Source organism: Bubalus bubalis, chromosome 1, assembly GCF_019923935.1.
Source record: "Bubalus bubalis isolate 160015118507 breed Murrah chromosome 1, NDDB_SH_1, whole genome shotgun sequence".
NCBI lineage: Eukaryota > Metazoa > Chordata > Mammalia > Artiodactyla > Bovidae > Bubalus > Bubalus bubalis.
The window spans coordinates 184,905,838-184,925,593 of NC_059157.1; the positions used below are offsets into that span (position 1 = coordinate 184,905,838).

Genomic DNA, 19,756 nt, shown 5'->3' on the forward strand with positions numbered 1-19,756 from the left:
ATTATGGGTTTAATTTCAACATCCATCACCTAAAATTTTTATCTTTTCTTTTTTTTTTTTTTTGTGAGAGCCCTTAAGTTTCATTCTCTTAGCAAATTTCAATTTTACAGTGGAGTGTTATTAACCATAGTCACCATGTAACACATTTGATCCTCTAACCTTGCTCATAACTAAGTTCGCTCCCTTTTACCAGCTTCTCCCCTTTCCCCAACCCCAGCTCCTGGCAGCCACCGTTTCACTCTCTGCTCCTATGACCTTGACTTTTTTTTCTTCTTCAGATTCCATGCAAACATGATCCCAGGCAGCATTTGTTCTGATTAACGAGTTTCTTGATGCTGTCTTAAATTCTGGGCCCAAGGCAGGTAAACACTTCATTCTTCTTAGCCAGTGACTTGATAATTACTCCAAGAACACAAAAGTTTTGTGATAGATCTCATAAGGAAGAACAGGGGACGTGGGGGCTTGTGATGGTCATGCAGTAGGATTGGGCTTCAGTCTGTTGGTGATGGGTAGGATGACAACACACTTTCTCTTCCAACCAACACTGTTGAGATGGGTCTTACTGATGTGGGCATGGCGCCTGTTGTTCAAGTCACTAAATCGTGTCTGACTCTTTGAAGCCCCATGGACTGCAGCACACCAGGCTTCCCTGTCCTTCACTATCTCCTGGAGCTTTCTCAGATTCATGTCCATTGAATTGGTGATGCTTTCTAACCATCTCATCCTCTGTCACCCCCTTTTCCTCCTGCCCTCAATCTTTCCCAGCGTCAGAGTCTTTTCCAATGAGTCCTGGCCCCTAGATGTAGCAAAAAGTGACTGCACACACTTTGAGCTCAAAATACAGGAAGAAGTGGTGCCAAAGCTGGTTATTTACCAGAAAATTGGAGTGGCTTGTTCCACTAGTGAAGTTTCTAATATGAAAGGACTGTCCGTGAGCTTGCAACTTGGTTGAAAAGACCCACCAGCCAAGTTGGTGTGCTGTCAGACACCTCTCCTGTGTCACTTCGGGTCCCATCAGGGAGGGCCCTGAGGGTGGGCAGCCAGCGTGGACTCCACAGGCTTCAGGCAGGCTGAAGTGACAGTATGTTACCTCCTGCCCATGCCGGGTGTCTCCATCTCCTTCCCAGGGGTGTCCTCCTTGTCCTTGGGCAGACACCATGTTGGAGACATGGCCCAGACTAGAAGTGCTGGGATTTAAGCTCCATGGTGCATGTCTTGGGCCAGTGATATGGAAGCTGATGGATCTTGGGAGTCTGTCCTCGTACAGAGTTCAAGCATCACTGGAGGGCACAGTCTTGGGGTCTGGGTGCCCCTGGCAGTGCCTACCTGCCGGGAGCCGGCGAGAGACATTCCACTCGTGACAAAGGTCATGAGGAAGGGGGCTCGGCATACGCAAAGGCGGGATCGAGCCTCGGGAGTGCCCCCGGATATTCTCGAGCATCTACCCCCCAAAAAAACCAGAGTCTGCCTACTTTATTGCTTTGTGCTCTCACCTCTGACTTTACTGGGGGCTGTCCCCCACCACCATCTCACTCTCTCTGTCAAAGAGTTAACTTACAGCTCCAATTAATAAAGTTCCTGGGCAATTAGGAGTGTTTAAATCCAAACCCCTCAGATGGCTCTCTAACTCGCCTGACAAGTTTACCCGGACACCTACAGCTATGCATACGATTGTTTACAGTCTCCCAGCCTCCAGAGGCACGGGAAGCTTAAGATATTCAAATAGCTTAGAGCCTCTCAGAGAATTAGAAACTGTCAGAATAAAGCTAGTAAAAGATTTCATTGATGAGCCAATGTTTGTTGCCAAGTTTTCACATCCCCTGAATTGTATCCTTGAATGTGCATTAATTAATATAGTTGGTATGTAGAAAAAATAAGTAGTGGCCTGGTGTTAGTAACTTTAGACCCTTAAGGTAGTAAATTCTTTCCTTTGTAAACCCATTACACATCCACCCTATAGGAACGTAATCTTATCTTCGGAGGATGGCGCCAAACCTTAAAATAATTACTCTTAGAGAAAATAAGTCTTTGTTGATAAGTCCTTGTCAAGAGTCATAAAATGTTAATAGGCCTCTGGCCAGAAGATGATGTAAATCACCTAAACCATTTGTATACGATAAATCTGCAGGAAAGAAACCCTGGTTTTTGATAAGCATCAAAGACTGCTGATTTTGCATCCCCTATTGTCCTCTATGTGTAACTTAGGGTATAAAAGCCCCTGTTGAAAATAAAGCTATGGGCCTTGCTCACCAACGCTTGGTCTCCCCATGTCATTCTTCCCTTTAACTTCCAGCTGAGTGTCCATCTGGAGCGTGGATATCCTCTGCGACCATTTATTTGCCTGGGCTTCTAAGACCCACTCCAGAAGGTGTCTAAGGTGGGGCACCTTCCGCTATTCGAGAGGGCGCCTGCGGCCTCCGTGGTCAGAGCTAACCTGGTGTCACGGGTTATATTGATTTTCTGCGTAAACCAAGCCACTCAGCTTCTTTTCTCCACTGAATTTTCCTACTGAGCTATCCTCATTCTATTCCTCTTTATTATATCTAATTAACATTTGAATAGGTCGCCTAGCCGTCTCTCCTTCGAATACCCTGGATCAGCCGGGGCTGGACCCCGGCACCTACCAGATGCCATTTCCTTGCATGGCTGTCTGGGCCCCACTGCCCATCCTCTCCACTCATTCCTGGAACCTCCCTCCCCAATTAAGTTGTAGCACAAACAGCTCTTGCCTTGCACTGTGCTTTCTGGGAAGCCAAGCTAAGACATGTTCCTTGTCATTTCCCTGTAGCCCTTGGTGTCAGGGGACTGACAGGGAAAATCACTTTAAGAATCATACTTTTGAAAACCAGTTCTGCCTTTTTATGAGTACTTAGTATTGTGTTGGATTGTAAGAAGAAGCTATATACGTTTATTCTTCATTTAGGCTCCTTTTAAAAAATTCATTTGTTTTTAATTGGAGGATAATTACACTCTAATGTTGTGTTGGCTTCCATACATCAACATGAATCCGCCAGAGGCATACGTATGTCCCCTCCTCTTGAACCTCCCACCTTGCACCCCATCCCACCCCTTGATGTTGTCAAAGAGCACGGCGTTGAGCTCCCTGTGTCATATAGCAAATTCCCACTGGCTATCTGTTTTGCATATAGCAACGTATATGTTTCAGTGCTACTCTCTCAATTTGTCCCACCCTCTCCTTCCCTCACTGTGTCTTCAAGTCTGTTCTCTACTTGATTGGGATTTATCAAACTCTGAAATGCTATCCTTGTATTAGTTAACATCACTGAGGAAGGAAACCTCCCTCCCAAGACCCGTGGGAGTTGCTGGGTGAGGATTTAAGGACTGAGGACCCAGAGAACACCTCTCCTGGCCAGGGTTCTGCCTTGTTGGCTCACATCCCCTTCCCTCATGGCTGCTCCACAGACCCCCCAGCATCCTCAAGCCTTCTGCTTGTGCTGCAGAAGGAGGCTCCAATGCTGTCATATTAACATTTTTGGCTGAGTCCTTAGACAGGGCTCTTATACCTCCTGAGAAATTCTGCAGAGACCATCAGTTTGTGTGTGCTCAGTGGTGTCCGATTCTCTGCGACCCCTGGACTGTATGTAGCCCCCTAGAAAATTCCCCTGTCATTGGAATTTTCCAGGTGAGAATCCTGGAGTGTGTTGCCATGCCCTCCTCCAGGGGATCTTCCCGACCCAGGGATTGAACCTGGGTCTTTTGTGTATCCCGCATTGGCAGGAGAATTCTTTACCACTAGAGCCATCAGGGAAGCCCACACTTCCTGTTGGTGATAAAAGCAGGGTGTTGGATGGTGATGCATTTTCTCTTAAGCTATTTTTCTCTGTGGTGCTGTCTGCCCTCCACGTAGCAATCTCCCCACTTGCTGGTGTGTTGGGTGAAGGTGGGGTGGGCTCAGAAGGATACTAGGGGATGTGCAGGCTCAGTGGTTCAAAGGTCAACTAAGGAGCCAGAGCCTCTGGGTTTGAGCTCAGGCTCTGCCACTTCTCAGCTGTGTGACCTTGAGCAAGTTCCTCTGTGCCTGGGGGTACAGTGTGCAGAATGATGCTGATGAGGACCATGGTGGTATCTACCTGGCTAAGGATGCTGTCATAATTCCCTGAGCCCATAATGCCCAGGACCACTTGGAGCATGTCTGGCCTCGGCACCCTAAGCCCCAGCTTGACTCAGGCCCCCTCCAGATACTTGGTTCAGGGGAGTTTCAGCTTCTTCCCTAGGGATAAAACAATTACAAGTGATGACCCTGGAGACCCCTGGAACAGGAACAAGAGCCCTCTTGACTGCTCCCCTCACTGTTCTCAGCCTTGCCTTAAAAATGTTGCCAAGTCTGAAAGAATTCTGAAACAAGATGTTCTGGATGACTAGTTCTTTTTTGTAGGGATCATTTTCTGATGCGAGACACAAGCTCCTTATGACATCTATCAGCTTCATTTTGGCTCCATTGAATAAGACCTGACACAAAACTCCTATCTTATAAATTCTTAGAAAATGAACCCCTTTTCTTCCCCAGTGCACGTTTCATTTTGGTTTCCTTCAGGTTTCATAGAGGTGATCTTTTATGCAATGAAGTACTCAGGACATTTGAAAGGTCTCAGTGTTTAAGGCATTTAAAGATAAAGGAGCTGGATGTGCACCTATTTTGCACTTGTATGCCATTGAATTTGCTTTATTCAGCTCTAAAACCCTGTCCTTTTATTCTGTGGAATTTGCCATGTCTTCTGAGTCTTCTATGAACTATGTGGGGAAGGATGGAGAGTTTAAACCTTGGAGCGGTTCAACCCCTAACTGGCTGCTGTGTCACTTTTGATCCTTCACAATGGTGATCAGATTTCCATCCTGTGCAGCTAATTTACCAGCTTTCTGTTTTAAAAAAAATGAAACTGAGTAAACACAGGCAAGAATAAAGTGGCATTTTCACTTACAAATCTACTGTATTTAAGAAATGTGTAATTTGGTTTAAATCAAGATGATGATGTGTTACAAGCTGAGTGCTTTAGATAAAGATGCTATGATACAGGGAATGAACGGAAGAAATTTATTGAAGATCAATGGATGTTTGGCCAGTACTGCAACCTTCTTCCATGGGAACACGGGCAGGTCTGGATTCTGAGAAAATGTTTAAAATTAAATAAGAAGAAGGAATCCACATTTATCCAGGCTTTCCTTCCACTTTCTGCCAGAGAGAGGTGGTTTTTCTTCTTGGAGTGAAGCAGAGTACTCTCCTGACCTGGGTGGGCATTTGCACTTCTCATTGACTGAGATAGAGTCTGTGTGTACATGGTGTGTGTGTGTGGCACGTGTGTGGCACGTGTGTGTGGGATTTGTAATAAATGGAAGGCTTGACTTTTCCTCTCTCTTGAGTTATCATCTGCACCAGGGAGTAAGTGTACACAGGGATGATTAAATTTGTTCACATAAGTCTCTATCATTCATTTGCCATATTTATTTACACTAATCAGAACATGCAAGCAAGATCTTTCCAGATGATCCAGCTTCTATTAATCAAGGGTTGGCCAAGGACCTGGGAATTTCTCATGACAACATTGGACAATAGTAGGAACTAATAATTTTTTTAAATATTGCTTTAGGTTGAAGGCTTGGACTCAAATATAAATTTTAAGTTCATTCTGATCCTTGATGGGAGTCACCTATATCAATTTTCTCCTTGGTCAGTGCCTTGCTTCTCTTTCCAGGATCCCATCAAAGAGTTACATAATGATGACTATTTCTACAAGGTACTAACCTTGGCAGGAAGTCCAGTCTCCAGCCTTGACTGCACCACCAATTAGCTTCGTGAACTTGGACAAATCAGCTCCCTGCCTGGCCTCTTTTTCTGCACCTGAAAGCTAGACTTTACAATCACTTTATTTTTCTCAACTTAAAGCATCTTTTCCGATGATGATCAGAAAACTGGACTGACAAAATACTTTTCTCTCCATGGACTAGAACAATTCTGAACAGCATGTTATTTAAAAGTAGTCGCTGGATAAGCTTTGAGGAAACATGCTTATATTGCCTGCATAGGCGATACATTGCACGTAGCTCCCCAGGCCACATATCCAGAGAATCTTGCCCAAAGATTCAAGACTAACCATAAAACATTCCTTTTGGTCAACCTAATAAATTGAAAATACACAAGATAGGCATAAACATGGACAGAAAAGTAATCTAACGATAGAAGAGATTCTGGTCATTGACATGGGACTTTTTAAAATCGATTACCATATATTTGAAGATGAGACATTGAACATAGTGATTGGAATACAAATGTGGCAGGGTAATCATGACAAAAGTGATAGCTCTGATCTTGTCGCAGTTGGCGCAAACTCTTTGCTGCTTCCCTCGTGTTTCTGTTGATGCTATGTTCCATCAACAGTCTCCTGTCTGCTATCCCTTGTGACTAGTGAACTGAATTCATAGAGCAGTGGATCTGGTCCAGGGAGGCAGTCTGTGACATTTCAAAACACACTGTCTTGGACTGATCTTTTCTTGGTCTCACAAACATCATGCCTCAACCATCTTGAGCTGAAGTGACATAGAACTTGATATGATGCAAAAAGTACTGGAAACAATGAAAGAGACAAAAATAACCCTGAATGTGACTGATGACAATTTCTTTCTTTTTTAATGCCTTTAGCGACAAGGAGCTGGGACAACCAATGGAAAAGACAAGCCGTCTGGTGAAAATGGTAAGACCCCATGAATAGTCTAACTACTTACTTATTTCCTGTCTGTAGCTTTGGGCACGTGGCAGGTGTGGATCATAACTTTCAGCCATATCAGCCACTATTTATGCCTGCACTTTGGTGTAGAGTAGATTTTAGCAATTGAAAGTGGGCACCATGGTCTGGTTAAAAAAAAAACAAAACAAAACTGAGCTAAATGCAGTGGATAAGATCAGTTTCCTTCCCAAAGGAGGACACCCATTCTGGGCAATATGATAATTACGATGCAAATATAGTTCTCTGCTTTCTTCATTAGGGGTGGTGAGAATCACCCGAGTTGTTGTGAGGATAAAATGAGATCAAATGAGAGAAGTGCTTTGAAAACTGTGAAGTGCTCAACTTCACAGGAAAGGAGGTTTAAAACTCGTTTCGCTCTCCCTCGTACATAGAGCAGGGTGCTGGTTGGGGGAGGTCCTGGATCAGTGTCACTGCACGGATTCACAGAAGATAAAAGTAATAGCAGAGACCAGAGCATTTACATTCTCCATTCCAGTCTCCACCTCAGCCTTAAATTGTAGGAAGGATCATTAAATTTTATCGTTGAAACAGAATGGCAGTGGAGGAGCTGGGATGTGGCCGGGAAAGGGAAGAGCATGGACTCTGAAGGCGACAGAGCTGGAAAGAAGCCCAGCTCCCCACCTTTAGTAGTTGTAATGGAGGATGACTGGTCACCAGAATAAAAACCCAGTAAGCACCCAGGGTTGGGGTTGTGGTTCTGGTGAGGGTGAGTTCTGGGTGTTCCTGTGTGTGTGCTCAGTCACTCAGTTGTGTCTGACTCTTTGTGACCCCATGGACTATAGCCCACCAGGCTCCTCTGGTGGAGGAATCCATGGGATTCTCCAGGTAAGAATACTGGAGTGAGTTGCCATTCCCTTCTCCAGGGGATCTTCCCTGACCCTGGGTGTTCCAACTTTTTGTTTATTACAAAATGAACTCACCTGTCATGGAAAACTACTCCTTGCTTCCTGCTGGATGGAATTTAAGCTGATGCTGCTTATCCAGTTGTAGATAATGTCAATCTCAGATCCCGGCTGTAAAAACTCCTTAGGGCCCTGAAAACTACTTAGGAACCTCCGTTTTGAATCTGAATGGGGCCTGAGCAAGTCTAAAGTTCTAGAATGTTTCTTGGTGGGTCACTCATCTGTGGCTGCTGACTCACTCACCTGTTTTGGGCCTTTGTCCTGGAGAGGGACTGTGTGGTGGTGACCCCTGGGGTGAAAAGTTCATTGTAGTAATAAAAAGAGGGACTGGTACCCAAGAATGTCTTGATCAGACCTGGGGACTTAGGGAGGGTGGGGGAAGAAATGCGCTCTTTCACAAGCCTTTTATGATGCCTACGGCTTTTCCCATTTTCTCTGTGTGGGTATGGGTTGGTGTGTTTATTAGCAAGAAGTTCAGAGAGCAGAGAGGAGCAAAATAAGAGTTGCTCAAACAGAGAAGGATGGACACAGGAGTTTCTTGATTTTCTGGGTTCGTAGATTCATGTCCATCTTGTCAATGGAGTTAACATCCATGGAACCTGCCAACCTTGGTATCATGGGATTTAGGGTCAAAAGTCTTCTCAGAGATGCCCTCATGAAGCAGTTCTCAACCTTTTGGCTCTCACAACTTCTTTCCATTCTTAAAAATTCTCAAAGACCCCAAAGAACTTCTGATTTGTTGGCTATATCTATTGATGAGTCTCATATTAGAAATTAAAATAGAGAAATTGTTAAAGGGTTTATTTGTTTGTTCATTAAAAACAAAGTGACAAACCTATGTTAACATAGATAACATTTTAAAAATAAAAAGTAATAATATTTTCCAAGACAGAAAAAAATACTTTTGCAAGCCAGTGGAAGAGTTCTGTATTTTTGCAAATAGCTGTAATGTCTGGCTGCCTAGAAGACAGCTGCTTCTACATTCAGTCTGTTGTAATATGTGTTGTGTAGCCTCTAGAAAATTCCACTGTGTACTTATGAGAGGACAATATTTTAAAAAGCAAATAATACCTTGTTGTTGTTTGGTGGTACTAGTGGTAAAGAACCTGCTTGCCAGTGCTGGAGACACGAGATGTGGGTTCGTTCCCTGGGTTGGGAAGATCCCCTGTAGAAGGAAAAGGCAACCCTCTCCAGTTTCCTGCCTGGAGAATCCTATGGATAGAAAAGCCTGGTGGGTTACAGTTCATAGGGTGGCAAAGAGTCAGACACAAACAGAGCAACTTCGCATGCACACATGTCATTGTTGTTCAGTCCCTCAGTCATGTCTGAATCCTTGTGACCCCATGGACTGCAGCATGCCAGCCTTCCCTGTCCTCTACTATCTTTTGGAGTTTGCTCAAATTCATGTTCATTGAGGCAGTGATGCTATTTAACCATTTCATCCTCTGCTGCCCTTTTATTTTACCTTCAATCTTTCCCAGCATCAGGGTCTTTTCCAGTGAGTCAGCTGTTCATATCAGGTGGCCAAAGGATTGGAGCTTCAGCATCAGCCCTTCCAATGAATATTCAGGGTTGCTTTCCTTTAGGATTGACTGGTCTGATCTCCTTTCTGTCCCAGGGACTCTCAAGAGTTTTCTCCAGCACCATAATTTGAAAGTATTAGATAATATAGTACCTTAGTACCATAAAAATAATTTTGATTTTTTGGGCTCCCTTTAAGGAAGGAAGTCCCCTCAGGGTGACCAGTCCGCTCTTTGAGAATTGCTGCTTTAGGTAACTCATGGCTCATGTGGGAGGAGCCTGAAGTCTGGGGTCTGGCAGAGTGGAGGTCAAGGCAGGACTAGGTCCCTTGTGCTCAACAGCTTTGCAGCCTGGCTTTCCCTTGGCATCCACAGGTCCTTCAAAGCAAGTCTATATGCTCAGTGTTTTGTGCCAGAGGGGGTTATCAGTTGTTACAGAAGACACTGCTTTCTCGTATTATAAAGCATGAAATTCATTTCCAATAAATAATGATTCACTCTAGTGAAAAATGCATATGACTTTTCTGGAAGTCTAAAAAAAAATTCAAGGTGCTACAAATAAAGTGTTTCTTTATATAATTCTAAATATTAGAAGCTATTCATTTGATAAAGACTATTTGATGGTTAAAGATTATTTGATAGTTAAAGACTTATGGCTCTGTATACATTCAAATTGTTATTAACATGTTCTATCTTAATTTCAGATATAACTGCTCATGTGTGATATACATACATGGTATTTCATTAAAAATTTTTTTTCATTAAAATATTAAATTTGGGGTTAAGTTTTCTAGAAGTGGTCTAAATGTTTTCCTAAAAATCTAAGCTGCCTAATTCCTTATTCTTAAATATTCAATATGAGAAGATCATCTTGGAATTTCTGTTTTAACCTAATATTACATCCCATTGAAATTCATTTCACTTTATTCTGTCATCATGGGTATCTCAAGAGATCTTTTATCTTAATATATATTTCCTATTAATACAAATGAAGCTGTCTACATGTTTTGAAGAAACAGGGACACATGAGAGTAGAAATACGAAGCACAGACTATCAAAATGTTATAAGATCGGAATAGTAGTCAATTAATTGTAAAATGAGCATCCCAAAATGTCATTAGTTGACTACATTTGAATATTACACATTTACTTGAGGTCTCCATTTAGCACAAGGCAATGAAGACTATAGGGGGTTCTCTGGTGGCTCAGTTGATAAAGAATCTGCCTGCAATACAGGAGACTGCCTGCAATGAAGGAGACACGGGTTCGATCCTCAGGTTGGGAAGATCCCCTGGAGAAGGAAATGGCAACTCACTCCTGGATTCTGGCCTGGGAAATCCCTTGGACAGAGGAGCCTGGCAGGCCACAGTCCATGGCGTCACAAGACTTGGACATGACTTAGCAACTAAACCACCACCACCAATGAAGACTATAGGGCTATGGGCTTCCCAGATGGTGCTAATGGCAAAGAATCTGCCTGCCAGTGTGGAAGACATAAGGGACATGAGTTTGATCCCTGGATTGAAAAGGTCTCTGGGAGCAGGAAATGGCACCCCACTCGAGTATTCTTGCCTGGAAAATTCCATGGGCAGAGGATCCTGGTGGGCTACAGTCCATGGGATGCAAAGAACTGGACATGATTGAACAACTGAGCACAAACATAGACATAATGAAGACTATGGGAATGAATTCAGGGTGCCTTGAAATTCTAATCTGGATTACAGAAGACACAAGTCAGATACATTAAACTCCAGTGGGATCTAAATTCTTGAGCTCTGCTGAAACACTGTTAAATATTATCTCAAAAGGGTCATTCGCTAGGAATCTGGATTCTTCTAAGATTTATTTTTATGTCGTTGTTGTTGCCGTGGTATTTATTGATGTGAAATTTAACATATATCCACCCCATACTATACAGAACAACCTTGAACTTGTCCTTATTCTCCAGTACACCAACCTCTGGATACACAACCCAGATGGTCCTCATCTTACCTGCAGTGTGAAGACATTTTTTTCCCCCCAGAAATACTAGAGTTGTATTATTTTTTAATTAAAAAAATTAATTCATTAGTATCTTGATAATTCAGAGATTTTCATTCTTATCTGAACAAAGTGCCTTTGTGATTGAGTAGTTTTGGCCAAGAACTTCATTTGTTTGCACGTAGGACTTCTCTGTGTGAGTGTGTTAGTTGCTCAGTCACATCCGACACTTTGTGACCCCCATGGATTATAGCCTGCCTGTCTCCATTGGTCATGGGATTTTCCAAGCGAAAATACTGGAGTGGGTAGCCATTTCTTTCTCCAGGGGATCTTCCTGACCCAGGGGTCGAACGTGGGTCTCCTGCATTGCAGGCAGATTCTTTACCGTCTGAGCCACCAGGGAAGCCCAAATAACTCTCCACTTCAGTGAAACGCAGCTTCAGAACTCCAGTTACAATTCATCTGCTACATTCAATTCAAACATGACACAATCATCTGAATCAGATTATTCCCCACTAGTCGCCAGTTTGTTGTTGTTGTTCAGTCACTCAATTGTGTCTGATTCTTTGTGACCCCATGAACTGTGGTACACCAGGCTTCCCTGTCCTCTGCTATCTCCCAGAGTTTGCTCAAAATCATGTTCATTGAGTTGGTGATGCCATTCAACCATCTATCATCCTCTGCCTCCCCCTTCTCCTTTTACATTCAATCTTTCCCAGCGTCAGGGTCTTTTCCAGTGAGTTGAGTGTTTGCATCAGGTGGCCAAAGTATTAGAGCTTCGGCTTCAGGATCAGCATCAGTCCTTCCAATGCATATTCAGGGTTGGACACAACCAAAAGGTTTCATTTTGTAAGACAATAATTTGGCTGTGTCTCTTGATTTATATCTTGATGTTCATTGTTCAGGGAGACTGTAAGAGTTAAATTTCTTTATTGATGAAAAAAAGTGGGAAAATACTGGAAGGAGAGTGGCTGCTGGGTGACTTCCAATCTGAAGGAAAGATTTATGAGCAATAAACTTCTGATGGAGCTTACTTTTAGCACTTGGAGGCTTACCCAAGCTAGATTGAATTTCTAAAACTGGAATGGATTTCTCTTGACTTAGTGAGCTGTGATATATTTGTTTCCAAAAGTCTGCATTTGGAGGTGAAAGGCATGTGGACATACCTGAGTTTGATAAGAGAATCCCCTCACCTAGTCTTGGCTGTAGGTAAATAGCCAGAAGGAAGGCATTTTTCTGAAATACCTGTGGGGCTTACCCCAGTTGTTGTCTCTTTGAGACGTGAGTTGTTGTGTTGTGTGTGTGCTTAGTCATGTCTGACTTTTTGTGAGGTCAAGGACTGTAGCCCACCAGGCTCCTCTGTCCATGGGATTCTCCAAGCAAGAATACTAGAGTGGGTTTTTATTTCCTTCTCCAGGGGATCTTCCTGAACCTGGGATCGAACTCACGTTTCTTGCATCGGCAGGCGGATTCTTGAGTATCTGAGCAAAACTACAGCACCGTACTTGGATAGGTGCTTCTTCTTTGGAAAAGAGGTCATGGCTTGAGAAGTTTCTAGTAGGTGTGGGATTGTACTAGGAGCATCCAAGATTTAGTTTGCTTTGGTGAGATTATAGTTACCAGTAACGAATAAGGTCAAAGATGGGTACTCTCCTCTCCTTGTTTTGAATAAAGTTAAAAATCACATTTAAGTTTATCTCACCTTTGATTTTGAGGGAACAGAGACACACACACTGCAATTTTATTTTTCTGCTATCAAGTATGTGGAGAAACTGATTGAGAAGGCCCTGCATTCATAGACATAGAGACAGATACAGCAGCATTAATTTGAGCCTGATTTTTCAAATAAGAAATAAAATTCAAATATTTATTCCCAAAACACCTTCCATGCTGTCCCCACCCACCCCCTTGGCTCCAGGGCACCCAGCAGATACCCCATTTTTTCTTTTGGTATCTTGTTGACCTTTCCAGGACCACAAATCGACATGGGCAGATTTTGCCTGGGCTACGTTTCCTCTGTCTCCTTTCCTTGGTTTGTGGAAGTGTGTGGGGCAAGGTCTTGTACACAGGATGGGTGATCAGCCTGGAGTAGGGAGAGACAGCTTTGGAACTGGGAACAAAAAGGAGCTGACTGAATGCTCACTACCATGCTTAAGAGAGAAGGTCAGTTCTGGCAGGAGATGCTGCAGGGCTGGTCTGATTCTTTGGTCTGGGAGGTTGGGCTGGAAGGCAAGAGGAGGAAATGCAATTTCCAGAAAGGCTACGGAGGGATCATGCCTTGTTACTGTCTATGGCAGAGATGTGACTTGGTTCTGCTTCAAATACGGGAGATGATGGTGCCTGAGGCTGGGTGGAGGGTTTTGGACGTTTCAGTAGGCTGCTGTGAGCGGGGGTCTGGAAGCCAGGGCACCATGCAGTTCTCCTCTACTCTGAGGATGTAATACGTCAATTTTGCATGAATCTCAATATGAATTTAGGTGGAAGCTCAGCGTGCAGAGCCTCTAAGCCCTTTGAAACAGGGAAAATGGTAACTTGGAATGCTGAGCTGCCACGGGTCTCAGAGATGTGCTGGTTAAACTGCATCTGGCTATTGGAAAAACATGTCTCTAAGTAATCAATCACTGAGGTGTGCAACGATTCCCAGAACAGAAAGTTCTAAATCTGCTTCCTGTTAGAGCAGAAAAACCTGCAGGAAGCCCTGAATTCACCTGGACCAATGCATCGTGCGTGCTGCTCTGAATGCCACAGAGCTCTCAGGGTGAAACATCAAATCACTCTGGTCTCCATCAGAGGTCACTTGGCCCTTTCCTCCTTCTTTTTCTATATTTGAAGTAACTAGAAAAAATTTCAAAACAAGAATGGATGAAATATTGTACTAACATGGCTCTCAAATACTATTCACAGGACGTGCCCTTTGTGTTATGAGCTTGGAATGCTCTTAAGCTTCTCTATTCCAGAAGGAAGCTATGGATGGATACACAAGGTTGCTTCTGATATTGATCCAGATGGGGAAAGAATGAAATTGGAATTGCTTAGAAGGCCAGGCCTTTAAACCATCAGGGTATCCACACAGACATGGTCAATGGGTAATATTGTTCAACAAGTGAATTGATTCTTTGCAAAGGTTATTTTAGGGATTAAGGCTGACAGGGTATTTATTACTGCCAATCTCACTGAGTGACTGATTGATTGATATCCCCCACACCCCTGCTTCAGGTTGAGCCTTATAATAACTTCAGTGTGCTAGTAAATACCGTGGATAAACACGATGCTTCTAATCCACTGTGTTGGAGTAAACGTGCTTGAAGCATCGTTAATAGATGTGACGCTTTTTACCTGCTCCTGGTTCAAGTTCTCTACGTCTGTGGGTGTTTGCATAGCCTAAAATGCTCTCACGCACAACCGATTCTGTGGCAGACTTGGGAGGGGAGCTGGGGAGGCTATGACAGCCCAAGTTCCTTGGGGAGTCAGGAGATAGGCCCCAAGGTTGCATAAATCACAAGAAAGATGGCAGGTCATCTGGCCTGCGGTCCAAACACACCAGCTCGTCCCTGTGTTCACGCTGTCCTGAGTTCTCTTTTGACCAGGGGTCTGGGGTATAAATGGGCAACTAGGTTGGGCTGTGGTCTGAGTCCATAGCACTGGAGGAGGTTAATAGACTTACATCTTGGCCAAGCTGGAAACCATGGTCTCAACAGCAGTATCATCTCATCAATTTAGTTAACTAGCTTCTGGCATGTATGTGGTCATAGACTATTATAGGGACTGCCTGTTAATTTTCCAAAGTAAAACACTGAAGAAATATTCTAATTTGTGGGCTTATCTGTATTTCCTTCCTCCTTTCCTCCTTGCTTCCTTTCTTTTTTTTTTTTTGAGATTAAATTTTAGATAGCTTTAGACCAACTGAAGATAGAGTTTTTGTATTGTACAGAGAAGGCCCATGTGTTTTAGTGAAAAAAATGAATTTATAAATTATGCTGAAAGAATTCCCACTGAAGATCTTTTGAAGCCTATGAATTATGAGCTTGTACCAGGAGAGTGATGATCTATCTATCCTTTGCCCTCATCAGGAGACAGGAATGTTTCTTATTCTGCTTATCAATTATTTGTATGGACCTAATACTTCTCAGGTACTTGAACATGTTTTGCTTTTTTAAGCAGCAGGTGATACATTCATAATTTTATGTATGAAATTAATTTGCACAAGAAGCAGCTTTTCAGAAGAGAAAATCCACTACAACTGCAGCCTGAGCTCCATGATAAGATGAGGAAGTTTGTAGGGTTCCTATCAGAGGGGTGCATCTGTGCTTATAAAGGCGTTAGAGAAGCTCACAGCTCATGTTCCTTCTTGGGAGTCAGTGTGTTTAGGCAAGAGAGTGGGCTGCGTTGCCTTCAGGCACTGGACTTCCTCTTAGGTGGGACCTGCTCTCCTGTCCAAGCTGTGCAGAACAAGGAAGTCTCCTGTGCCTGTGACGGTCTGCAGGCATCCTCAGAGCAACCACAGACTCACCCAGACCCACAGGCAGACCTCTCCCTGGTCTCACCTGAAAGCTCTCATCAGCGATCCTAGAACGTGGCTTTGGGGAGAGCCCCAGAGGGTTGTTGTGAGTTTCTGTAAAATCCACGCAATTGGTTTCTTCCAACGTTCTTAATCAGTAATGAGTTAGCATTTCCAATCAATAATAATTAACTGCCAAGATTTGGCTCAATTTACACAATTCAGCCAGGAAACGGTGCTATTTCACTCCAAGTACAGTTTTTATTCTTTCCTAAGTGGGTCCCTCATACTCAGGAAGTGACCACTTTTTATTCACTCTGACAAGCTGAGAACAAATTAGCTCTGAATCCTCTTTAATTTTTTTTAATTGAAGTAAAACTAGTGTATAATGTTATGTAAGTTACAGGTGTACAAAATAGCAATTCACATTTTAAAGGTTATACTCCATTTATAGTTATTATAAAATATTGCCTGTATTCCCTGTGCTGTAAAGTATATTCTGTAGCTTATTTATACCTAATAGTTTGTACCCGCTCATCCCCTAGCCCATGTTGCCCCTCTCCCTTCCCTTGCCCCACCAGTAACCACTAGTTTGTTCTCTATATTTGTGAGTCTGCTTCTTTTTTGTCACATGTACTAGTTTTTTGTATTTTTTTAGATTCTACATATAAGAGATATTATATAGTATTTGTGTTTCTCTTTCTGACCTAACTTCACTTATCATAATGCCTTCCATGTCCATCTGTGTGTGCATGAGTGCATGCTCAGTCATGTCTGACTCTTTGCAACCCCATGGACTGTAACCCACCAGGCTCCTTTGTCCATGGAATTTTTCAGTCAAGAATACTGGAGTGAGTTGCCATTTCCTTCTCCGGGGGATCTTCCCTACCCAGGGTTTGAACCTGAATCTCCTGCGTCTCCTGCACTGGTGGGTAGACTCTTTACCACTGCACCACCTGGGAAGCCCTCCCAGTCCATCCATGTTGCTGCAAATGGCAAAATTTCACCCCATTATATGGCTGAGTAGTATTCCTCTGTGTGTGTGTGTGTCTCACATCTTCTTTATCTGGAATCCTTTTTTTAAGAGTGACTTCAGAATGTGATAGTGGATTTTGTTGGCCCTGTGCTAAAACCTCATCTAGCAAACAGGCTGCATCAGTGTGGTTTTGCCTCATTGAGGGCAGGTGCCTTCCACTTTAGAGGCAGACAGGGGAGCAAAGGTGGTGGGTCACCACACAGCTGAGTTTGTCTCAAAGTTGGCATGATGTCACCCAGCCCAGGCTCTGGAAGACAAGGCCCTACAAGCTCAGCCTTAGCTCTTCTTCAGTTGCTGCCTCCTGACCTCACTTACTCTCTACCAAGGACCAAGGACAGGACCAGCTGTATCAGTTGTAGGTTCCAGGGAAAAATTGAGGAACCGGGCTCCTTGGATTTGCCTGGTGTTTCAGTGGATAGGAATTCAACTGCCAATGCAGGGGCACAGGTTTGGTCCCTGGTTCGGGAAGGTTCCATACGCCTCAAAGCAACTAAGCCCGTGAACCTCACCTACTGAGCCTGTGCTTTAGAGCCCTGGAGCCACAACTACTGAAGTTTATGTGCCTAGAGCCTGTGCTCTGCAACAAGAGAAGCTATCGCAATAAGGCCTCTCTAGTTGCATCGCAACTAGAGAAAGCCCACGTGTAGCAACGAAGACCCAGCACAGCCAAAAAAGAAAGAAAGAAAACCTGGACTCCTTGTTAAAAATTATTAAGCAGATCATTCAGTCAAGACTGGTCACTTCCCTGGGGTCCCTGCACATTTCGCCTGCCATGAAGCTGGCCTGAGTGGTACCACATACGAACTCCTATTTAAAAATAATTCATTTTAATGGCTGAGTAATACTCCATTGTACCATTGTGTCAGCCATTAAAAAGAATACATTTGAATCAGTTCTAATGAGGTGGATAAAACTGGAGCCTACTATACAGAGTGAAGTAAGCCAGAAAGAGAAACACCAATACAGTATACTAACGCATATATATGGAATTTAGAAAGATGGTAACAATAACCCTGCGTACGAGACAGCAAAAGAGACACTGATGTATAGAACCATCTTATGGACTCTGTGGGAGAGGGAGAGGGTGGGAAGATTTGGGAGAATGGCACTGAAACATGTATAATATCATGTATGAAACGAGTTGCCAGTCCAGGTTCGATGCACGATACTGGATGCTTGGGGCTAGTGCACTGGGACGACCCAGAGGGATGGTATGGGGAGGGAGGAGGGAGGAGGGTTCAGGATGGGGAACACATGTATACCTGTGGTGGATTCATTTTGATATTTGGCAAAGCTAATACAATTTTGTAAAGTTTAAAAGAGAAAAAAAGAACCAGCAGGGGAAAAAAATACAACAGAAAGACTTCAACACCTTAGATATTAGGCTTTTCTGACCCAGATTATAAAATCACTATTTTCACTATGATCAAAAAGATAAAACAAAAAGTTGCAAATGTCATCAGGGAACTGTACACTTTAAAATGTGGCATTGCAGAAGTGAAAAGGAGCCAAATAGCAGTTGTACATCTAAAAACAGTAAATAAAAAGTTCAATGGACAGAAAAAAAAAAGATATATTCCTATTTTTTTCTTTTTTTACTGACGTATAGTTGATGTGCAATGTTACATGTTTTGTATGTACAACATAGTGATTCACAATTTTGAAGGTTATATTTCTAATATCTTGAATGCATATACAGGAAAGATGATTGTTCAAATCTTATCTCTAATTTCTTTCTTATAAATAACTCACTACTTGGTTTTTAAAGCTTTTAAGTTGGAGTAATTAACAAAATAATAAAAGAACTCTTGATGAATGCAAAAAAAATAAAAAATAAAAAAAATTCAATATTAACTTCCCTGACGGTCCAGTGGTTAAGATTCTGCACGTCCACTGCAGGGCTCATGAGTCAGGGAACTAAGATCCCACGTGCCATGCAGTAAACACCCTCCCCCGCCCAAGAAAGTCAATTCATTATGTATTATTCATTTCACAATATCAATACATTTCCAACCCCGCCCCCACCCCCAGCATGTTCTAAACTGCTACCCTGATTTAAGCAAGAAGATAGATCATTATGAACTTTTTAAGTATGAAAATTTACATTGAAGAACTTTTCCAAGTCAAGGGGTAAAACCTCCCTCTCTTTAAAGTTTTCTTTACTTGCTAATGGCCTTGACACATATTCCTGGATCACTTTGTGTGTTGGTTATGATTTTGTGTGATGCCTGGTTTGGGGTCAGACTTGAAGAGGATGAAAGATTGCTGCAGACTCTCTGGCCCATGGAGGGAGAGTTCTAAATCCCTCCTCTTGCTTCAGGGCAGCTGAGGCTCCTCAGGCCAACAGCATGCAGCAGAGGGGGGCCTATGAGTTTCCTGGCTTGGACCTTAGGAAACTGGAAGCCTCTGCTTTTTCCCTCTGGGAATGTTTGCTGTGGGAGAAGCCAGTTACCACTTAAGAGGTTCCAGTAGATGGGAAGGAAATCTAAAAAAGAAGGGATGAATGTACATGTGTAGCTGATTCGTTTGTCTGAACGGCAGAAACATCACTTTGCCGACAAAGGTCTGTATAGTCGAAGCTATGGTTTTTCCAGTAGTCATGTACTGATGTGAGAGTTGAACCATAAGGAAGGTTGAGAGCCAAAGAATGGATGCTTTTGAACTGTGGTGCTGGAGAAGACTCTTGAGAGTTCCTTGGACTGCAAGGAAATCAAACCTGAATATTCATTGGAGGACTGATACTGAAGCTGAAGCTCCAATACTTTGGCCACCTGATGTGGAGAACTGAGTCATTGGAAAAGACCCTGATGCTGGGAAAGATTGAGGGCAGGCGGAGAAGGGGGCAGTGGAGAATGAGATGGTTGGATGGCATTACTGACTCAATGGATATGAGTTTGAGCCAGCTCCAGGAGTTGCTGATGGACAGGGAAGCCTGGCATGCTGCAGTCCATGGGGTTGCAAAGTGTTGGACATGACTGAGCCACTGAACAACAGCAACAACAAGAAACTAATACAATGTTATAAAAGAACTATGCTCCAATAAAAATTTAAAAAATAAA

General features: G+C 43.1%; 1 protein-coding gene across 1 annotated transcript in view; it reads left to right on the forward strand.

Annotated features, from left to right (window-relative positions):
- Positions 1-19,756, forward strand: part of PCP4 (Purkinje cell protein 4) — a 68,282-nt gene that overhangs the window by 25,323 nt on the left and 23,203 nt on the right. Inside the window, exon 2 of the mRNA XM_006076938.4 lies at positions 6,656-6,707. Coding sequence (XP_006077000.1) covers positions 6,656-6,707 — 52 coding nt within the window. The remainder of the gene's footprint in view (positions 1-6,655; positions 6,708-19,756) is intronic.